The sequence below is a fragment of the Pristiophorus japonicus genome, chromosome 19 (assembly GCF_044704955.1).
Source record: "Pristiophorus japonicus isolate sPriJap1 chromosome 19, sPriJap1.hap1, whole genome shotgun sequence".
Classification (NCBI taxonomy): Eukaryota; Metazoa; Chordata; class Chondrichthyes; family Pristiophoridae; genus Pristiophorus; species Pristiophorus japonicus.
In genome coordinates, this window is record NC_091995.1 from 13299912 (window position 1) to 13319993 (window position 20082).

At 48.8% G+C, this 20082-nt stretch overlaps 1 protein-coding gene across 4 annotated transcripts in view; it reads right to left on the bottom strand.

Annotated features, from left to right (window-relative positions):
- Positions 1 to 14447, bottom strand: part of cchcr1 (coiled-coil alpha-helical rod protein 1) — a 38627-nt gene extending 24180 nt beyond the window's left edge. For 3 of the 4 annotated variants that reach the window (XR_011587907.1, XM_070862185.1, XM_070862184.1), the window contains exons 1-6: positions 14257 to 14447; positions 10126 to 10333; positions 5259 to 5775; positions 3705 to 3880; positions 2090 to 2225; positions 1214 to 1324 (exon numbers count right to left, since the gene is read on the bottom strand). Coding sequence is in view for 3 of the 4 variants with exons in the window: in XM_070862185.1 (XP_070718286.1) it covers positions 1214 to 1324; positions 2090 to 2225; positions 3705 to 3880; positions 5259 to 5775; positions 10126 to 10333; positions 14257 to 14326 (1218 nt within the window). In the remaining variant the exon portion in view is untranslated. The remainder of the gene's footprint in view (positions 1 to 1213; positions 1325 to 2089; positions 2226 to 3704; positions 3881 to 5258; positions 5776 to 10125; positions 10334 to 14256) is intronic. The other variant, XM_070862186.1, reaches the window with a different exon arrangement.
- Positions 14448 to 20082: the final 5635 nt, after the last annotated feature.

Here is a 20082-nt window from a genome sequence, read left to right on the forward strand (position 1 = left end):
CTTGTGGAACATCACTTCCCACCTTCTGCCACTCTGAATAGCTACCCTTTACCCCTACTCTCTGCTTTCTGTCCTGAAGCCAGCTGGTTATCCATTCTGCTGCTTGTTCCCTGGCTCCACAGTCCCTGACCTTAATCATTGGTGTAATATGTGGCGCCTTAGCAAAGTCCTTTTTGCAAATCTAGATAAATTACATCTACTGCATTACCCTTGGCTACTCTCTTGTTACCTCTTCAAAAAATGCAATTAGGTTGGTCAAACAAGATTTTCCCTTTTGAAATCCATGCTGACTATTTATTATTATACCTTTCGGGTACAGAAGTCCCAAGATTCACAACCCTCTGAGTGAAGAAATTTCTCATCCCAGTCATAAATGGCCGACCCCTTATTCTGAGACTGCGTCCCCTGGTTCTAAACTCTCCAGCCGGGGAAGCAACCTCTCAGCATCTACCCTGTCAATCCCCTTCAGCATCTTAAATGTTTCAATGTGATCGCCTCTTAATCTTCTAAACTCCAGAGAGTATTGTCCCACTCTACTCAATCTCTCCTCATAGGACAACCCTCTCAATCCCAGGGATCAATCTAGTAAAAATGAATGACAAGCACAGGCAGGTGAGCCTGGGCAGCGATGGGTGAATGTGCTCTCTCCTATCCCCATTCGGCTCCCACCTGCCCACACTTCCCAGCAGGAGTCACTGGATGGATATCAGGAGTCTCATCGCCGAGAGCATGCAGAAATCAAGCGCAGGCAGCGGAAAGAGCGTGCGGCAAACCTGTCCCACCCTCCACGACTATCTGTCCCACCTGTGTCAGGGACTGTGGTTCTCGTATTGGACTGTTCAGCCACCTAAGGACTCATGTTTAGAGTGGAAGCAAGTCTTCCTCGATTCCGAGGGACTGCCTATGATGATGATGATGATGATGATCTGGAGCGGGAATACTAGCAGCTTTCTCCACCCCTAGCCCAGGAGCGCTGAGGCTAATTGTCCGGCTCCTACGACCACCCTTGACCGAGATGGCCTCAGTCCAGGCCAGGGACTGAACCCGCAGACTTCATGGTCTCTGTAGCTCAGTTCGGTGCTGTTGCTGTCTATTTTTTTTTTTAAAAACAGCATTGTCTAGTTGGACATTTGGTTAAAAATAAATCTTGGCGAGACCCCGATGGGAGTTTTCAGTCCCTGCTCCCCGGCTGGCCCAGTCTGTGGCCGGGTACCTTTCCGCTGCAGTCGTTTTCCTGGATGGTGAGAATGTCCGTCAGCGACGCCAGCCGCACGTTCAGGAGCTCCACCGTGGCTCTCAGCGTCTCGCGCTCCTTCTCCAAGTGCTGTCGAATCAAAGGGGCACACGACAGTAACTGGTCGGCCCGAACCGCTACAGAAACAAAGTACAAGCCCTCAGCACATGGACTGCCGCGGTTCAACGGGGCAGCTCCACTTCCATCACCACCTTCTCGAGGGCAATTAGGGACGGGCAATAAAAGCATGCCTCACCCACATCCCGTGAATGCATTGTTTTAAAAAAAGCAAAGCTGGCGGTAGTGAATCGACCGGCAGTTATACTAAAGGGGAGAAGGGGCCTGGATCGAGTGGGGATAGGAAGGACCTATTTCCCTTGGCAGAGGGGTCAACAACCAGGGGGCATAGATTTAAAGTAATTGGTAGATGGTTTAGAGGGGATTTGAGGGGAAATGTCTTCACCAGAGGGTTTGGGGAATCTGGAACTCACTGCCTGAAAGGGTTGTAGAGGCAGAAACCGTCACCACATTAAAAAAGTACTTGGAAATCCACTTGAAGTGGCGTAACCTACAGGGCTACGGACCAAGAACTGGTAAGTGGCTTTAGGCTGGATAGCTCTTGGTCGGCCGGCGCGCACACAGTGGGCCGAAACGGCCTCCTTCCTTGCTGTAAATTTCTGAGATTCAATGACTATATATCCCGCTTGATAGTCAGTTCCAATGGAATGAAATATGGAACGTGTCTGTAAAACGGGCTACCCGCCCAAGATGAATTACATCCCCAATAATTTCCCCCCTTGTTTAAGCCGGACTAAAACGATGCTGTGTGTCCATTACGACACCAGCCGTACTAACCTGCACCCTGTTGCTCAGCTGCTCCTTCTCCTGCTGGGACTCCTCCAGCTGCCTCTCATCCGGCACCAGTTGTCCGATATACGTGCGTAGTTGCTGGATCAAGCAACTCTGGGATTCCAACTCGCACGTTGTTTTGCTGAAATGGTGAAGGGAAGAATGAACTGGGGTCTAACGGCACTTTTCACAACCTCAGCAAGGCTGGGTCATTGAATATATTCAAGGCGGAGATAGGCAGATTTTTGAGCGATAAGGGAGTAAAAGGTTATGGGGAGCAGGCAGGGAAACATAGAAACATAGAAAATAGGTGCAGGGGTAGGCCATTCGGCCCTTCGAGCCTGCACCACCATTCAATGAGTTCATGGCTGAACATGCAACTTCAGTACCCCATTCCTGCTTTCTCGCCATACCCCTTGATCCCCCTAGTAGTAAGGACTACATCTAACTCCTTTTTGAATATATTTAGTGAATTGGCCTCAACAACTTTCTGTGGTAGAGAATTCCACAGGTTTACCACTCTCTGGGTGAAGAAGTTTCTCCTCATCTCAGTCCTAAATGGCTTACCCCTTATCCTTAGACTGTGACCCCTGGTTCTGGACTTCCCCAACATTGAGAACATTCTTCTTGCATCTAACCTGTCTAAACCCATCAGAATTTTAAATGTTTCTATGAGATCCCCTCTCATTCTTCTGAACTCCAGTGAATACAAGCCCAGTTGATCCAGTCTTTCTTGATATGTCAGTCTCGCCATCCCGGGAATCAGTCTGGTGAACCTTCGCTGCACTCCCTCAATCGCAAAAAGTGGAGCTGAGTCCAGGATCAGATCAGCCATGATCTTATTTAATGGCGGAGCAGACTCGAGGGGCCAAATGGCCCACTCCTGCTCCTATTTCTTATGTTCTTATGTCTTATGTCAAAGTGCCTCACCAAATAATTACTTTTGACGTATGATTGCTTTTGTTACGAACCCAAATGCTGCAACCAATTTGCACACAGCAAGATCCCACAAACAGCAATGTTGATAATGACCAGATTTTCTGTTTGCGTGATATTGATTGAGGGATAAATATTGGCCAGGACACCGGGGATAACTCCCCTGCTTTTCTTCGAAATAGTGACCATAGGATCTTTTACGTCCACCTGAGAGGGCAGATGTCCCATCTGAAAGATGATGCCTCCGACAGTGCAGCACTCCCTCAGCACTGCACTGGAGCATCAGCCAAGAGTTTTGTACTCAAGTCCCTGGAGTGGGAGTTGAGCCCACAACCTTCTGACTCAGAGGGAGAGAGTGCGACCCTCTGAGCCATGACTGAACAGAAATGAGATAACTGACTAGTTAATCCGTTTTGGTGATGTTGGTTGAGGGAGGAATGTTGGCCAGGACCCTGCTCTTTTTCAAATAGTGCTGTACGTTCTTTTACCTCCACCAAAATGGTTTAATGCCTCATCCGAAAAGCGACACCTGCAACAGTGCAGCACTCCCTCAGTATTGTGCTGGAAGTGTCAGCTTGCGCGCTGAAGCTCTGGCATGGAGCTTAAACCCATGGCCTTGTGAGCTCGAGGGGCAAATACAGTGCACTCAGCTAGATTGACGCAGCTAATAATCAGACTCGCTTACCTCAACTCCTGCTGCAAGGTGTCCCGCTCCTGACCAACTACCTCAAGCCTCTCTCTGAGGTGCGCCACCTCACACCGTCCCTTCTCTCGGCTCTGCCGCAGCTCTTGCTCCAATCCTGCCACCGTTTGCCGTAGTGCCGCGCGATCCTTGTCCTGAGATTCTGCCGAGTGCAAGAGCTGTTGGGATGAGACACACAAGGTTTTTTTTTTTACCCACAAGACAGGTGCAAAGAAGAAAGGCCGTTCGGCCCATTTTAGCTTGTGTCCCCCGAAAGGCCAGAAAAATCCCCCTGCAGCTTCTAACTGGCTCTTACTCGATTCCTGGGTTTCTACCTGCTTTACTCGATCCAGGAGTCCATTTCATGAGATAATCACTCTTTGCGTTTAGAAGAATTTCCTGATTTCAGTCCTGGCTCACCTTTTACTGGTTTGAGCCCGTGTCACCTTGCCTTCTTCCGCAATTTAATTTAAAGCAAGAGTCCAGATTTATCTTTGCTATTCCCTTAACTATTTTGTATACAGTCTCCGCCACTTATAGTGGGTGTGTTAGTGTTATCGCGATTTGCCTGCTTTAAGCTTTAGACGTTAAACCTAACTAAGCAAATGCCTCGCTTAACTGTTATCAGTTGCATCCAGGATCTCATCAGCAAGGTAATTGTACTTCAACAAGGTGAGAACAGCTCATTGAAACTGCTCACAGTTCCGACTTTGCCTGGAATCAGCAGAGCTTTTTAGAAATCGCTAAAAACTCATTGAACCACCCAAAATAGGCGCGCACTTAAAACCGTTATAAATGGCGGCTTTGTAATGCACTGGTAATGGGGAATGTTTGGCGCTATTTGGCCATGTGAGGTGCCTTTAATTAGCGCAGGTGCCTTTCAAATCCAAGCTTGGCGTCGATGAGCTCATTGATTCAGCTTATCTTCTCTCCTACGCTTTCCAGCCTTGAAATCAAGACTTGAATTTATACAGCACCTTTCAAGGATGCCCCAAAGCGCTTAACAGACAATGAAGTACTTTTGAAGTGCAGTCAGTGTTGTAATGAAAGAAATGCCAATTTGCGCACAGCAAGCTCCCACAAAGAGCAATGACCAGATAATCTGTTCTTAGTCCTGTTGATTGAGGGATGAATAGTGGCCCCAGAACACCGGGAACAACTCTCCTGCTCGTCTTTGAAATAGCCGGCCGTAGGATCTTTTACGTCCACCTGAGAGCAGTCGGGGCCTCGGTTTAACGTTTCCTCCGAAAGACGACACCTCCGACAGTGCAGCACTCCCTCAACACTGCCTAGATTTTGTGCTCAAGTCTCTGTGGTGGAATTGAACCCACAACCTTCTGACTCAGAGGCGAGGATGCTGCCCACTGAGCCACGGCTGGCACCTTGGTGTAATGCTGCAATAGGGCTTTTGTCCCTTCTCATTAATAAAAAGCACAAATGGGTGGGGGGTAATAAGCAAGCAGAAATGGTGCCTTTGAGGAGGCCCACTTTTTTTGTCGTGAGTGAACTGAGTTAAGGCACGGAATAGCAGCGACACCTCTCCTGCCCAGACAATACCTCGGCCGTGCGTTGCTGAGCATCCTGTATCCTGGCCATCTGCAAGCAGCTGTCGCTGCTCATTGCTTCCGCTTGCTTGGCCGCCTCCTCCTGCAGGGCGGACAGCTCCCGCCGGCAGCGCTCCCTTAGCTCTTCCAGCTCACCCCTCTGCTGCTCGGCTTCCTGGGCGGCCTGGGCCCGTTCCTGCGCCAGTTGGGCCTTCAGGTGCTGCGTCTCCGCCCGGTGCTGGGCCTCCAGCTGCTCCACCCGGGCCCGGTGCTGCAGCTGCAGCTGGCTGGCCTCCAGCCTCCGCTCCCGCAGCTCGGCCCTCAGCTCCCCCAGCTGCTCGCTCAGGCACGCCGCCAGGCCGTCCCTCTCGCCGATCGCGGCCGCCTGCTGCGCCGCCGCGCTCCGCAGCAGCCCCGCCGCGGCCGCCAAGCGGTGGATCTCCCGGCTCTGCTCGGTGACCGCCTCTGCCCGCTTGGCCAGCTGCGCGGACTGCTCGCGGCTCAAGCGGGCCCGCTCCTGGTCCAAGGACCTACGCAGATCGGGGAACAAGAAAACAAACGCGATGTGAAAGCGGATGCTGGCGATAACAAAGAGAGACTTGCATTTATATAGCACCTTGCACAACCGCCGGACCTCTCGACAGTAATTTTTATTTATATAAGCGCCTTTCACGTCGCAAAGTGCCTTGAAGGAGGTAAGAGAGGTGGAGAGGTTTAGGCAGGGAGTTCCAGAGCTTGGGGCCTGGGCAACAGAGGGCACGGCCACCGATGGTGGAGCGATTATAATCAGGGATGCTCAGGAGGGCAGAATTAGAGGAGCGCAGACATCTCGCGAGGTTGTGGGGCTGGAGGAGATTACAGGGATAGGGAGGGGTGAGGCCATGGAGAGATTTGTAAACCAGGATGAGAATTTTGAAACCGAGGCTTTGCTTAACCGGGAGCCACTGTAGGTCAGCGAGCACAGGGGGGGTGATGGGTGAACGGGACTTGGTGCAAGTTAGGACACGGGCAGCAGAGTTTTGAATGACCTCACGTTTACGTAGGCTAATGAAGTACTTTTGAAGTGTAGTCACTGTTGTAATGTGGGAAACGCGACAGCCAATTTGTGCACAGCAAGCTCGCACAAACAGCAATGAGATAATGGATAGATCATCTGTTTTAGTGATGTTGATTGAGGGATAAATATTGGCCCAGGACACCAGGGATAACTCCCCTGCTCTTCTTCGAAATATTGCCATGGGATCTTTTACGTCCGTTTGAGAGAGCAGACGGGGTATCGGTTGAACATCTCATCCGAAAGACGACACCTCCGACAGTGTCGCATTCCCCCTCAGCACTGCACAAGAGTGTCAGACTGGATTTTTGTGCTCATGTCTCTGGAGTGGGACTTGAACCCACAACCCTCTGACTCAGAGGCGAGAGTGCTACCCACTGAGCCACAGCTGACACAAAATAAAATACGAACAGAAAATGCTGGAAATGCTCAGCAGGTCGGGGAGAGAGGTTTTTCCACGGATGCTGCCTGACCTGCTGAGTATTTCCAGCATTTTCCCATTTAATAAGAAAATAAGCGTGCCGTGGATTTAAACAGCTCAGTGCTGCTGCTAGGATTTCAGTAAAGGAGACTTCAAGGCTTTGTACTCTGTCCATTTGCAATGTGAAAAGCAGCCAGCAGAACATAGAATTTACGGCACAGGCCATTCGGCCCAGACGATCCTGGTCTTCACTAAGCCAGCCGATCCCACCCAGCGATAGGGATGCGACAATGTGCCGGAATGTACTCTGGCTAAAGAGAGGAGTGTAATGTATTTGCTTCATGGGTTCTTTGCTTAAGGATTCTTGGCAACACATTGCTATTAAGAACTAGTTGGTTTATTAACAAAGGTTTAACCATCACACTACACATTACCAGTTCATCCACCAGGCTCACAACTGCATACCTCATCGTGGATGACCTAGACCCAACTTGCTGGGGTTTTATTGAGTCTTATGAACATCACATGACTGGCTAAGCCACTCACAATGCAGCCGCTCTACAACTATTTTTGTTGCAAACATTAATACAAGTGCCCCCTGATTAAAGGGGAGGGCACTAAAACCCACACATTAAACAAATTAAATTTTAGGGTTAGGGTTAGGGTTAGGATAACCTAACCCTAACCCTAACCCTAAACTTAAATCAAATTAAAATTTGGTTGCCGGGGGTGATGATGTACTCTAGTCCCTCCGGCGCCCACCTCTCGCGGAAGGCCACGAGCGTATCGGTGGACACAGCATGCTCCATCTCCAGGGACACCCTGGCGCGGATGTAACCGCGGAAGAGAGGCAGGCAGTCAGGCTGAACGACCCCCTCGACCGCCCGCTGCCTGGACCGGCTGATGGCCCTCTTGGCCGTGCCCAGGAGCAGTCCTACTCCGTGTAGGACTATTCCATGCAACACCCTCCAGGCAAAGTCCCCAATAAATAGTGGGAGGACTCCCGCGTTGAGTGCACTCCATTGGGAACCCCCGCCTCCTCCGGACAGCAAGCTGGTGCAACAGCTCTACAACTATTTTGAGTTGTATCAGTAATCAAGTGCCCCCGATTAAAGAGGGGGGCACACTCCAAAAACTTTTCAAGTTTTTGGGGGGGTTTTTTGGGCACTAAAATCAATTTTTTTCCCAAGTGCCCCCTATAAAAGAGGAGGGGGACACTAAAAACACCGGCAATTAAAACAAATTAAACTTTAAAACATAAAATCAAATTAAAATTTGGTTGCCGGGGCTGATGGCCCCCTTGGCCGTGCCCAGGAGCAGTCCTATGAGGAGACCCTCGGACCTACCCGCTCCCCTCCGCACAGGGTGCCCAAAGATCAGGAGTATGGGACTGAAGTGCAGCCAGAAATTGAGGAGCACCTCCTTTAAATAATGGAACAGGGGCTGCAACCTCGCACACTCCATAAAAACATGGAACACGGACTCTTCCAGACCGCAGAAATTGCAGGCGGCATGGGAGCCCGTGAACCGGCTTAAAAATGTGTTGCACGGGACTGCTCCATGCACCACCCTCCAGGCCAAGTCCCCGATAAACAGTGGGAGGACTCCCGTGTAGAGTGCCCTCCATCGGGAACCCCCGCCTCCTCCGGACGGCAAGATGGTGCAACCGTTCTGCAACTATTTTAGTTTTAGTCAGGTCTACAACTATTTTAGTTCAACAGCTCTACACTATTTTAGTGAAAACTATAAATCAAGTGCCCCCCTTAAAAGGGGCACTAGCAACCGTTCTACAACTCTTTTGGTTGGAAAACAAAACAATTAAGTCAAGTGCCCTCCAATCTGGGGAACACTCCAAACATTTTTCAACTGCCCTTTTTTTTTGTATTTTTTGGGGGGTTTTTTGGGCACTAAAATCAATTTTTTTTTCCCCAAGTGCCCCCTATAAAAGAGGAGGGGGACACTAAAAACACCGGCAATTAAAACAAATTAAACTTTAAAACATAAAATCAAATTAAAATTTGGTTGCCGGGCGTGATGATGCACTCCAGTCCCTCCGGTGCCCACCTCTCGCGGAAGGCCGCGAGCGTACCGGTGGACACCGCGTGCTCCATCTCCAAGGACACCCTGGTCCGGATGTAAGCGCGGAAGAGAGGCAGGCAGTCAGGCTGAACGATCCCCTCGACCGCCTGCTGCCTGGACCGGCTGATGACCCCCTTGGCCGTGCCCAGGAGCAGTCCTATGAGGAGGCCCTCGGACCTACCCGCTCCCCTCCGCACAGGGTGCCCAAAGATCAGGAGTGTGGGACTGAAGTGCAGCCAGAAATTGAAGAGCACCTCCTTTAAATAATGAAACAGGGGCTGCAACCTCGCACACTCCATAAAAACATGGAACACGGACTCTTCCAGACCGCAGAAATTGCAGGCGGCCTGGGAGCCCGTGAACCGGCTTAAAAATTTGTTGCACGGGGCTGCTCCGTGCACCACCCTCCAGGCCAAGTCCCCGATAAATAGTGGGAGGACTCCCGCGTAGAGTGCCCTCCATCGGCGACCCCCGCCTGCTCCGGACGGCAAGATGGTGCAACCGTTCTGCAACTATTTTAGTTTTAGTCAGGTCTACAACTATTTTAGTTCAACAGCTTTACACTATTTTAGTGAAAACTATAAATCAAGTGCCCCCCTTAAAAGGGGCACTAGCAACCGTTCTACAAAGCTGTGAGCATACTCACAGGTGCAAACATTATAAAGAGGAAAATAAATAATTAAACTAGCCAGGATTCCTTCCCATTCCCGATCAGTAGACAGTAGCTTCTTCTGAAATTGTGTATGGTGGTCAGACGACGACCGAATGAAGCTCAGCGGTGGTGCCCTCCAGAGTTGAATAGCCAGTGGGGAAAAAGCTGATTAGTGGATTCATCCCAATAAGGGAGCAACCTTTTTTTTTTACACCAATAAGGGATTAGGCTTTCCGTGCCCAGGAAGTTCAGTCAAGAGCCGAGGCTGAAGTTTTCAAACCACTGACGGTGCAGGTGACAGTAGACTCTGAGGAAAAGGCAGCAGGCGATCACAGCGGGGAGCGCGAGATGGTGGAAGCCAGCAGACAGCACTGCACTAGACCCAGAACAGGCCATGTAGAAAAGTACAGAGGACAACGGTGGAGAAAAGCACATCAAGGATGTACAAAAATTTAAGTGGGATACAGACAGCCAACCAATCAAATCTCGTATGGCAGATCTTGGTTTGATTTTTTACATGTATTGTGAAGATTTTTGTATATGGGCTGGGGGTTTAGGGCGCTCCTTACACGGTTGCATAATCATATATAGCCCACTCACTGGTTGTGATAAATCTACCCTGTCCCCTGTTGTAAAAGGCTGGACGCCTCCCGATCTATGGACACGCACCGTACCTGGCCCGACTGCAAGCCTTTCCCGATTCGCTTCCTGTGAGTCCTCTGAATGTATCCCTGTTTGACGTCCACTGTATATCCCTCAGCCGTTCGTTCTCGTGCCTCAGTTCCAGAATGTCCTTGGTAGCCTTGGAGAGAGCAACCCAGGGGTCTGCGTCCACTAACGGTGGACCTTTGAAGTGCGATGGGGGAATCAGGCCCTCCTGCCCTGCAGATAAAGAAGTGTAAAGGCTGCGTTCAAAAACCCTGCAACAGACCATTTGAACAGCAGCATCTCTTAGTCCTTCACTCAACTCCGGCTTAATTATCCTGAAGTAATTCAGTGATTAAAGCATTGTATTTTCTTCGGTCAGACCTGGAGACATTTTGTGAAGATTTTCCCTCAAAGCTTCAATACTTGGTCATTATCACATTGCTGTTTGTGGTAAGCTTGCTGTGCTCCATCTACCCGTGTCTCGCAGAGTGGGTAACCGCTTTGCGGAACACCTCCGTTCAGTCCGTGAGCGTGACCCTGAGCTTCCGGTCGCCTGTCACTTTAATTCTCCGCTCCACTCCCACTCTGACCTCTCTGCTCTCAGCCTCTTTCACTGTTCCGTTGAAGCTCAACGTAAACTCGAGGTACAGCACCTCATCTTTCGATTGGGCACTGCACACCTTCCGGGCTCAACATCGAGTTTATCAATTTCAGACCACAACCTCTGCCCCTATTTTATCACATCGCAACTGTTGATCATTCTGCCATTCCCATTTACAGCTCTTCTAGATCCACCTTTTGTTTCTTTACTTCTCCCATCATCATGTCCTTTTGCGTTGTACAATCCTACCTTTTGCCATTTAATGACTCCTGCCCTCTGTCCTATCACTGACCTTTTGTTCTTTCCACTTCCTCTCCCATTTTCCTGCCCCTGCACTTGTTTAAAATCTGAACCATCTCTAACTACTTCAAGATCTGAGGAAAGGTCACCAACCAAAAACGTGAACTCTCTCCTCTCTCTCCACAGATGCTGCCTGACCAATCGACTATGTCCAGCACCTTCTGTTTTTATTTCAGATTTCCAGCATCCGCAGTACTTTGCTTTTGTCTCAGAAATCTACAGTCTGTCCCATATGTCCATATCTCAGACACCTACTGTGCCCCATATATCCATATCCCAGAGAGCTATTCTGCCCCATATATCCATATCTCAGGGATCTACAGCCTGCCCCATATATCTATATCTCAGAGATCTACTCTGCCCCAAATATCCATATCCCAGACACCTACTCTGCCCCATATATCCATACTTAAGAGACCTACTGTGTCCCATATATCCATATCCCAGAGACCTACTCTGCCCAATATATCCACATCCCAGAGACCTACTCTGCCCCATATATCCATATCCCAGAGATCTATTCTGCCCCATGTATCCATATCTCAGAGACCTACTCTGCCCCATATATCCATATCCCAGATACCTACTCTGCCACATATATCCATATCTCAGAGATCTACTCTGCCCCATATATCCATACTCCAGGGACCTACTGTGCCTCATATATCCATATCCCAGAGACCTACTCTGCCCCATATATCCATATCCCAGAGATCTACTCTGCCTCATATATCCATATCCCAGACACCTATTCTGCCCCGTATATCCATATCCCAGAGATCTATTCTGCCCCATATATCCATATCTCAGGGATCTACAGCCTGCCCCATATATCCATATCTCAGAGATCTACTCTGCCTCATATATCCATATTCCAGACACCTACTCTGCCCCATATATCCATATCCCAGACACCTACTCTGCCCCATATATCCATATCTCAGAGATCTACTCTGCCCCATATATCCATATTCCAGACACCTACTCTGCCCCATATATCCATATCCCAGACACTTTCTCTGCCCCATATATCCATATCCCAGAGAACTACTCTGCACCATATATCCATACTCCAGAGACCTACTGTGCCCCATATATCCATATCCCAGAGACCAACTCTGCCCCATATATCCATATCTCAGAGATTTATTCTGCCCCTTATATATCCATATCTCAGAGATCTATTCTGCCCCATTTATCCATATCCCAGAGACCAACTCTGCCCCATATATCCATATCTCAGAGATTTATTCTGTCCCATATATCCATATCCCAGACCGACTGTGCCCCATATATCCATATCCCAGAGACCTACACTGTCCCATATATCCATGTCTCAGAGACCTGCTTTGCCCCATATATCCATATCCCAGAGATCTACTCTGTCCCATATATCCATATCCCAGAGACCTACTCTGTCCCATATATCCATATCCCAGAGATCTACTCTGTCCCATATATCCATATCCCAGAGACTTACTCTGCCCCATATATCCATATCCCAGAGACCTACTCTGTCCCATATATCCATATCCCAGAGTCCTACTCTGCCCCATATATCCATATCTCAGAGACTTACACTGAGGATGTAACTAGTAGGGTGGACAAGGGAGAACTAGTGGATGTGGTGTATTTGGACTTTCAAAAGGCTTTTGACAAGGTCCCACACAAGAGATTGGTGTACATTATCAAAGCATGTGGTATTGGGGGTAATGTACTGACGTGGATAGAGAACTGGTTGGCAGACAGGAAGCAGAGAGTCGGGATTAACGGGTCCTTGTCAGAATGGCAGGCAGTGACTAGTGGAGTGCCGCAGGGCTCAGTGCTGGGACCCCTGCTCTTTACAATATATGCTAATGATTTAGATGATGGAATTGAGTGTAATATCTCCAAATTTGCAGATGACACTAAACTTGGTGGCAGTGTGATCTGTGAGGAGGACACTGCATGGTGACTTGGACAGGTTAGGAGAGTGGGCAAATACATTGCAGATGCAGTATAATGTGGATAAATGTGAGGTTATCCACTTTGGGGGCAAAAACAGGAAGGCAGAATATTATCTGAATGGCGGAAGATTAGGAAAAGGGGAGGTGCAGCGAGACCTGGGTGTCATGGTTCATCAGTCATTGAAGGTTGACATGCAGGTACAGCAAGCGGTGAAGAAGACAAATGGTATGTTGGCCTTCATAGCAAGGGGATTTGAGTATAGGAGCAGGGAAGTCTTGCTGCAGTTGTACAGGACCTTGGTGAGGCCCCACCTGGAATATTGTGTTCAGTTTTGGTCTCCTAATCTGAGGAAGGACGTTCTGGCTATTCAGGGAGTGCAGCGAAGGTTCACCAGACTGATTCCAGGGATGGCTGGAATGACATATGAGAAGAGACTGGATCAACTGGGCCTTTATTCACTGGAGTTTAGAAGGATGAGAGGGGATCTCATAGAAACATATAAGATTCTGACTGGACTAGACCAGCTAGATGCGGGAAGAATGTTCACGATGTTGGGGAAGTCCAGAACCAGGGGACACAGTCTTAGGATAAGGGGCAGGCCGTTTAGGACTGAGTTGAGGAGAAACTTCTTCACTCAGAGAGTTGTTAACCTGTGGAATTCCTTGCCGCAGAAAGTTGTTGAATATATCCAATGAACTGGCATCAAGAGGGAGTTGGATATGGCCCTGACGGTTAAGGGGATCAAGGGGTATGGAGAGAAAGCAGGAAAGGGGTAATGAAGCAATGATCAGCCATGATCTTATCGAATGGTGGTGCAGGCTCGATGGGCCAAATAGCCTACTCCTGCACCTAGTTTCTATGTTTGTATGACCCATATATCCATATCCCAGAGACCTACTCTGTCCCATATATCCATATCCCAGAGACCTACTCTGTCCCATATATCCATATCCCAGAGACCTACTCTGCCATATATCCATATCCCAGAGACCTACACTGTCCCATATATCCATATCCCAGAGACCTCTGTCCCATATATCCATATCCCAGAGACCTACTCTGTCCCATATATCCATATCCCAGAGACCTACTCTGCCCCATATATCCATATCCCAGAGACCTCTGTCCCATATATCCATATCCCAGAGACCTACTCTGTCCCATATATCCATATCCCAGAGACCTCTGTCCCATATATCCATATCCCAGAGACATACACTGTCCCATATATCCATATCCCAGAGACCTCTGTCCCATATATCCATATCCCAGGGAGCTGCAGCCTGCCCCCTGGCGGCCCGATGTTTACCACTTTGGCCGCTGAAAGCGGTGGGCGGCTCCAGCCCGCTCCCCAGTCCCTGCCGGCTCCTCTCCGACATCGCGGCCCACGGTCACTCTCGTTATTTGTTTTGTGTTTCTCTTTAGTCTGGATTCCCCGGCGCCCTTTCTCCCTCGCTCTGTCCCGCTTCACATAACCGCCAAAGCTGCGTGTCGCACCAACAACTGTCCGGCCGGAAACCCCGTGCGGCATCTTTTTGCCGTCCGGCTGGAGAACCTCGGCCACAAGCCCCAATTAACGCAACTCTGTGTCTGCACACTTTCCAGTTCCAGCCCCATTAACACGGGAAATTGGACTCACAGTCCAACAGTGGCACAGGCTACCCAGCTACTTCGTTTAATTTCTGTTCTGTGATGGTGATATTAGTTGCTTCCTCCAATATGGTCCTAGGCCAATATTTTTCCCTCAATCAACATAACAAAGACATTAACTAGTCATTATCACATTGTTGGGGATGCAAATGGCACTATTTCGAAGATCATCATAGGCAGTCCCTCGAATTGAGGATGACTTGCTTCTGATCAGGTCTGGAGTCAGTCAAGGCTGCCCCTTCTCCTCTGTCTTGTTTGTGTGCTGTAGCGAGCCCTTTGCCGAGTCCATCAGGAAGGATGCGGGCATTAGTGGGATGACAACCCCAGGCAGCGGAAGCGCTCAGGTCAAGATCTCCCTGTACATGGACGACATCACCGTCTTTTGCTCGGATCCGCAGTCGGTCCGCGAATTACTCACAATCTGTGACCAGTTTGAACTGGCCTCGAGAGCGATGATAAATCGCAGCAAAAGCGAGGCCATGCTGTTTGGAAGCTGGTCCGACCGATCCTTTATTCCCTTCACCGTGAAGTTAGATTGCCTGAAGGTTTTGGGAATATGTTTCGGAGCGGACGGGGCATGCGTCAAAAACTGGAAGGAGCGTATCGCTAAAGTGACATAGGTAAAAAAAAGGGATGAGGTCCTACGAAACGAATTTAAGGAGCGAGGAGCTAAATTAAAAAGTAGGACCTCAAAAGTAGTAATCTCGGGATTGCTACCAGTGCCACGTGCTAGTCAGAGTAGGAATCGCAGGATAGCGCAGATGAATACGTGGCTTGAGCAGTGGTGCAACAGGGAGGGATTCAAATTCCTGGGGCATTGGAACCGGTTCTGGGGGAGGTGGGACCAGTACAAACCAGACGGTCTGCACCTAGGCAGGACTGGAACCAATGTCCTAGGGGGAGTATTTGCTAGTGCTATTGGGGAGGAGTTAAACTAATATGGCAGGGGGATGGGAACCAATGCAGGGAGACAGAGGGAAACAAAAAGGAGACAAAAGCAAAAGACAGAAAGGAGATGAGGAAAAGAGGAGGGCAGAGAAACCCAAGGCAAAGAACAAAAAGGGCCACTGAACAGCAAAATTCTAAAAGGACAAAGGGTGTTAAAAAAACAAGCCTGAAGGCTTTGTGTCTTAATGCAAGGAGTATCCGCAATAAGGTGGATGAATTAACTGTGCAAATAGATGCTAAAAAATATGATGTGATTGGGATTGCGGAGACGTGGCTCCAGGATGATCAGGGCTGGGAACTCAACATCCAGGGGTATTCAACATTCAGGAAGGATAGAATAAAAGTAAAAGGAGGTGGAGTAGCATTGCTGGTTAAAGAGGAGATTAATGCAATAGTTAGGAAAGACATTAGCTTGGATGATGTGGAATCTATATGGGTAGAGCTGCAGAACACCAAAGGGCAAAAAACGTTAGTAGGAGTTGTGTACAGACCTCCAAACAGTAGTAGTGATGTTGGGGAGGGCATCAAACAGGAAATTAGGGGTGCATGCAATAAAGGTGCAGCAGTTATAATGGGTGACTTTAATATGCACATAGATTGGGCTAGCCAAACTGGAAGCAATACGGCGGAGGAGGATTTCCTGGAGTGCATAAGGGATGGTTTTCTTGACCAATATGTTGAGGAACCAACTAGGGGGGAGGCCATCTTAGACTGGGTGTTGTGTAATGAGAGAGGATTAATTAGCAATCTCATTGTGCGAGGCCCCTTGGGGAAGAGTGACCATAATATGGTGGAATTCTGCATTAGGATTGAGAATGAAACAGTAATTTCAGAGACCATGGTCCAGAACTTAAAGAAGGGTAACTTTGAAGGTATGAGGCGTGAATTGGCTAGGATAGATTGGCAAATGATACTTAAGGGGTTGACTGTGGATAGGCAATGGCAGACATTTAGAGACCGCATGGATGAACTACAACAATTGTACATTCCTGTCTGGCGTAAAAATAAAAAAGGGAAGGTGGCTCAACCGTGGCTATCAAAGGAAATCAGGGATAGTATTAAAGCCAAGGAAGAGGCATACAAATTGGCCAGAAATAGCAGCGAACCCGGGGACTAGGAGAAATTTAGAACTCAGGATTTGATTAGGGCAGGAAAAATGGAGTACGAGAAGAAGCTTGCAGGAACATTAAGGTGGATTGCAAAAGTTTCTATAGATATGTAAAGAGAAGAAGGTTAGTAAAGACAAACGTAGGTCCCCTGCAGTCAGAATCAGGGGAAGTCATAACGGGGAACAAAGAAATGGCAGACCAATTGAACAAGTACTTTGGTTCGGTATTCACTAAGGAGGACACAAACAACCTTCCGGAGATAAAAGGGGTCAGAGGGTCTAGTAAGGAGGAGGAACTGAGGGAAATCTTTATTAGTTGGGAAATTGTGTTGGGGAAATTGATGGAATTGAAGGCCGATAAATCCCCAGGGCCTGATGGACTGCATCCCAGAGTACTTAAAGAGGTGGCCTTGGAAATAGTGGATGCATTGACAGTCATTTTCCAACATTCCATTGACTCTGGATCAGTTCCTATCGAGTGGAGGATAGCCAATGTAACCCCACTTTTTAAAAAAGGAGGGAGAGAGAAAACAGGGAATTATAGACCGGTCAGCCTGACCTCAGTAGTGGGTAAAATGATGGAATCAATTATTAAGGATGTCATAGCAGCGCATTTGGAAAGAGGTGACATGATAGGTCCAAGTCAGCATGGATTTGTGAAAGGGAAATCATGCTTGACAAATCTTCTGGAATTTTTTGAGGATGTTTCCAGTAGAGTGGACAAGGGAGAACCAGTTGATGTGGTATATTTGGACTTTCAGAAGGCTTTCGACAAGGTCCCACACAAGAGATTAATGTGCAAAGTTAAAGCACATGGGATTGGGGATAGTGTGCTGACGTGGATTGAGAACAGGTTGGCAGACAGGAAGCAAAGAGTAGGAGTAAATGGGTACTTTTCAGAATGGCAGGCAGTGACTAGTGGGGTACCGCAAGGTTCTGTGCTGGGGCCCCAGCTGTTTACATTGTACATTAATGATTTAGACGAGGGGATTAAATGTAGTATCTCCAAATTTGCAGATGACACTAAGTTGGGTGGCAGTGTGAGCTGCGAGGAGGATGCTATGAGGCTGCAGAGTGACTTGGATAGGTTAGGTGAGTGGGCAAATGCATGGCAGATGAAGTATAATGTGGATAAATGTGAGGTTATCCACTTTGGTGGTAAAAACAGAGAGACAGACTATTATCTGAATGGTGACAGATTAGGAAAAGGGGAGGTGCAATGAGACCTGGGTGTCATGGTACATCAGTCATTGAAGGTTAGCATGCAGGTACAGCAGGCGGTTAAGAAAGCAAATGGCATGTTGGCCTTCATAGCGAGGGGATTTGAGTACAGGGGCAGGGAGGTGTTGCTACAGTTGTACAGGGCCTTGGTGAGGCCACACCTGGAGTATTGTGTAAAGTTATGGTCTCCTAACTTGAGGAAGGACATTCTTGCTATTGAGGGAGTGCAGCAAAGATTCACCAGACTGATTCCCGGGATGGTGGGACTGACCTATCAAGAAAGACTGGATCAACTGGGCTTGTATTCACTGGAGTTCAGAAGAATGAGAGGGGACCTCATAGAAACGTTTAAATTTCTGACGGGTTTAGACAGGTTAGATGCAGGAAGAATGTTCCCAATGTTGGGGAAGTCCAGAACCAGGGGTCACAGTCTAAGGATAAGGGGTAAGCCATTTAGGACCGAGATGAGGAGAAACTTCTTCACCCAGAGAGTGGTGAACCTGTGGAATTCTCTACCACAGAAAGTTGTTGAGGCCAATTCACTAAATATACTCAAAAAGGAGTTAGATGTAGTCCTTACTACTAGGGGGATCAAGGGGTATGGCGAGAAAGCAGGAATGGGGTACTGAAGTTGCATGTTCAGCCATGAACTCATTGAATGGCGGTGCAGGCTAGAAGGACCGAATGACCTACTCCTGCACCTATTTTCTTTGCTTCTATGTTTCTATGAAACATAAACAGGGATGGTGGAAGCTGCGCTCACTCTCCATGGCAGGAAATAACCTGGTCATCAGGAGTGAGGTGCTCTCGGTGTTGTTGTACGTGGTGCAGGTCTGGCCCATACCCCGCTCCTGTGCCGTGGTAGTCACCCGAGCCGTCTTCCATTTCGTCTAGAGATCGAAAATGGACCGTGTCCGCAGAGACACGATGTACAAATCTCTGGACAAGGTGGGGAAAGGATGTTCCGAATGTGGCCCTCATCCTGATGGCCACCTTTGTGTGCGGCTGCATCAAGCTGTGCACAGACTCCCGGTACGCAAACACCAAGTGTCACTACGTGCTGAGATTCTACCTGTCCCCGGTGTTGTGAAGGATGGGTCTGGCCAGACTGCTGTGGAACGCTCCAACCAGTTGGACCATGCCTCAACACCTGTCCTTCGTAGAAAATCTTTGACCACAAGGCCATAAAGCAGTGGTTGGCACGCAAGGTCCTGGACGCCCTACAAAAGAAGGGGATGATGGATCCTGTTGGACGGTTTCCCAAGCAGACTGTCGAACTCATTTGACAGAATGTCTCATCGCCAGAGCTTTCACACAAGCACCAAGACGTGGCTTGGTTGGCGGTGAGGAGGGCCCTAACCATCAGATCCTTCATGCACAGCCGGGGTTTCAGAGACACGGCACTCTGCCCCTGAGTTGGCTGTGGTGCGGACGAGACTGTCATCCATCTCATTTGGGATTGCCCCTTTGCAAGGCAGGTCTGGAAGGAGATGCAATGGTTGCTGTCGAGGTTCATCCCAAGCAGCTCCGTAACACAGGACTCTGTGCTCTGCGGACTGTTCCCAGGGACGCACACTGAGACAGACATCATCTGCTGCTGGGGAGCCATCAACTCGGTGAAAGACGCACTTTGATCTTCTCGAAACTTGCTGGTCTTCCAAAGACTGGGTCTTTACTCATTGGACTTCAGAAGGATGAGGGGTGATCTTATAGAAGCATTTAAAATAATGAAAGGGATAGACAAGATAGAGGCAGAGAGGTTGTTTCCACTGGTTGGGGAGACTAGAACTAGGGGGCACAGCCTCAAAATACGGGAGAGCCAATTTAAAACTGAGTTGAGAAGGAATTTCTTCTCCCAGAGGGTTGTGAATGTGTGGAATTTTCTGCCCAAGGAAGCAGTTGAGGCTAGCTCATTGAATGTATTCAAGTCACAGAGAGATAGATTTTTAACCAATAAGGGAATTAAGGGTTTCCCTTAATTCAGGAAAGAACCTGGTCATCAGGAGTGAGGTGCTCTCGGTGTTGTTGTACGTGGTGCAGGTCTGGCCCATACCCCGCTCCTGTGCCGTGGTAGTCACCCGAGCCGTCTTCCATTTCGTCTAGAGATCGAAAATGGACCGTGTCCGCAGAGTAAGTGGAGCTGAGTCCATGGCCAGATCAGCCATGATCTTGTTGAATGGCGGAGCAGGCTCGAGGGGCTAGATGGCC